Here is a 2,726-nt window from a genome sequence, read left to right as displayed (position 1 = left end):
TCTTATATATATATATATATGTTCTTAGAAAATATACAAATGTAATTTTCCTTTGTACACATTTATTATGTACAGGAAGTTAAAATGTCTGGGACCTAAATGGAAAAAAATATTCAAAGTGAGACAATTAAAAATATATATATTAAAAACTAGAATGATTGTTAAAAATACTTTTTTATTATTTTTATTTTCATTTTTAGAATATCTAGAATATTTATTTCCTTTAAAATTCATCCTAGGGAACAGGAAATGCCTCTAATTGTAGAATCACCCATGTATATGCCTGTTTTGATTATTTGTGTTCCTGTTGCTATACCAACACCTCACAAATTCCTGTCTTTGTACAGAGAAATTTTGCAATTGTCACACTCCGCAGAGAGCCTCGAGGCTAAAAAGAGCATGAAAGACATTTTAGTATTGCGCGCTGTGTGTTGTCTTTCTCTCTCTGTGCTCGGTATTGAGAGAGTAATGCAAAATTGTCATCCTTTGTGAACTCACTGAAGGGAGAGATACTCTGCGGAAAGAGACAAATAGACAAACAAGGGCTTTTGAAACGTAGGAACGGGAAAACTACACAGAAGTTTCTGAGGAGGCTATAATACAGCAGATATGCTCCGCAGAGAAGCTGGATATTTATTTCCCTCTCAGTCTCTATTATTCTCTCTGAGCTTAGTGTGTATGTGCCTGTTTCCTTAAGCAGTCATGCTCTAATATGCACTAAAGCTCTCCACAAATGTTTGTAGCCACACGAAGATATGAATTGGTTTTTTTTCCCGAGAATATATTTCATGTTCTTTCCTTCAGTTCTCTATTTTATACTATATTTAATGACCGAACAGTCAGAGTAATGGAAATGAAAATTCTGTCATCATTTACTCACCCTCATGTCAGTCCAAGACTCCAAACCGGTATGACTTTCTTTTTTCAGACTTAACACAAAAGAAGCATTTTGAACAGCATTGTTTCCCGTACAACGAGGACATACAGTGGCTGTTCACTTCCACAAAGGACAAAAAAAAACCACCACAAAAAATATGATAAAAATGCTTCATATGACCCGTGTGCAATATTCTATGCCTTCTGAAGTCATATGATTGCTTTTTGCTTTAATTAGTTTGAGAATGTATGTTTGTATGTGATGGCACTGAATGGCTGATTCTTCCCTCTCGCTGTGTTGTCTTCTTCCTCAAGGCTCATACATGATGGTCAACTCCTCCCAGCATGCAGCGGGGCAGAGGGCACAGCTTCTGCTGCAGACACTAAGTGAAAACGACACGCACTGCGTGCAGTTCAGCTACTTCCTGTACAGCAGAGATGGCCACAGCCCGGGGGCGCTGCGGGTTTATGTGCGGGTCAATGGCGGGCCGCTTGGCATTCCTGTGTGGAATGTCTCTGGCTCCCGTGGACGACAGTGGCACCAGGTGGAACTGGCAGTCAGCACTTTCTGGCCAAATGAGTACCAGGTGAGCAACATTTTGAATTAGTAACCATATTTTTTGGGTGGTCATCAGTTGGTCTAAGATGCTCATTAGTTGTATCAAACTGGTCATTAGCTAGTCTAAACTGATCAATAGCTGGTCCAAGAGAGTTATTTATTAGTAGGTCCAAGTTAGTGTTAATTGGTCATCAGTTCTAAGATGTTGGTCTAAAATGTTCATTAGTTGGAATAAACTGGTCATTAGCTGGTCCAGGCTAATCTAAGCTATTTATCTGTTGATCTACGGTGGTCATTAGTTGGTTCAAGCTGCTTATTAGCTAGTCTAAACTGGTAATTAGAATGTCCAGGAGAGTCATTTGGTCTAAGATGCTCATCAGTTGGTCTAAGATGCTCATTATTTGGTACAAACTTGTCAAGTTGAGTCTGTGTCAAAGTTGGTCAACAGTTGGTCTAAGGTGTTCATTAGTTGGTTGAAACTGGTCATTAGTTAGTCTAAATAGTTTTTATGTGGTCCAAGAGAGTCATTAGTAGGTACAAGCTAGTCTAAGTTGGTCATCAGTTGGTCAAAGATGCTTATTAGTTGGTACACACTGGTTATTGGCTAGTCTAAACTGGTCATTAGCTAGTCCAAGATTGTCATTAGCTGGTTCAAATTAACAAACCATCTTGGAACAGTGATAAACAAGCTACCAGATAGTCATACTAGTTTAAGGTGATAGAAATATTTTTGGAACTTGGTGGCTGGCAGTGGTGGACAAAGTACACAAATCAAGTACTTGAGTAAAAGTACAGATCTGTATAATAAAATATTACTCCAGTAAAAGTACTCTGTTTTCAATTTTACTCGAGTGAAAGTACAAAAGTACTTGATTTTTTATGTACTTAAGTAAAAAGTACCGATAGATAAATGTTTATTTTGCAGTTTTATATAGGCTACTTTTATCATTTAATTTTATATTAGCATATATTTTTTTATAATCCTACTGCTCAAAATACCTGGGATTTTCCCAAAATAACCACTATATGGAGTCTGAATATAATAAGGAAAATATAATTAGATTTTCATAATGATTTTTTTCTTCTCAAACCTTGTCTGTGGTCTAAAAACACCCCTGGCCAAATGCCCCCAAAGGGCTTCACTTCCCACTTTGATAATTACTGTAGTTACCATGTTCTGAACATCACATCCTTTCTTTTTCCCTCAGATGTAATCTATCTAGGTGGTTGAATAAAAATATTTGGACTTTATTTTTTAAAAATGACCTCAATTTAGCACCAGCAAGCTCGT

General features: G+C 37.0%; 1 protein-coding gene across 1 annotated transcript in view; it reads left to right on the top strand.

Moving 5' to 3' along the window:
* LOC107755971 (receptor-type tyrosine-protein phosphatase U) overlaps positions 1-2,726 on the top strand; it is a 200,300-nt gene that overhangs the window by 72,152 nt on the left and 125,422 nt on the right. Inside the window, exon 4 of the mRNA XM_016572938.1 lies at positions 1,192-1,463. Coding sequence (XP_016428424.1) covers positions 1,192-1,463 — 272 coding nt within the window. The remainder of the gene's footprint in view (positions 1-1,191; positions 1,464-2,726) is intronic.

The sequence above is a fragment of the Sinocyclocheilus rhinocerous genome, unplaced genomic scaffold (assembly GCF_001515625.1).
Source record: "Sinocyclocheilus rhinocerous isolate Xijiao unplaced genomic scaffold, SAMN03320098_v1.1 scaffold11, whole genome shotgun sequence".
In the NCBI taxonomy this organism is placed as follows: Eukaryota; Metazoa; Chordata; class Actinopteri; order Cypriniformes; family Cyprinidae; genus Sinocyclocheilus; species Sinocyclocheilus rhinocerous.
Note: the sequence above shows the minus strand (reverse complement) of the source record. Positions and strands in the feature narration are given on the sequence as shown.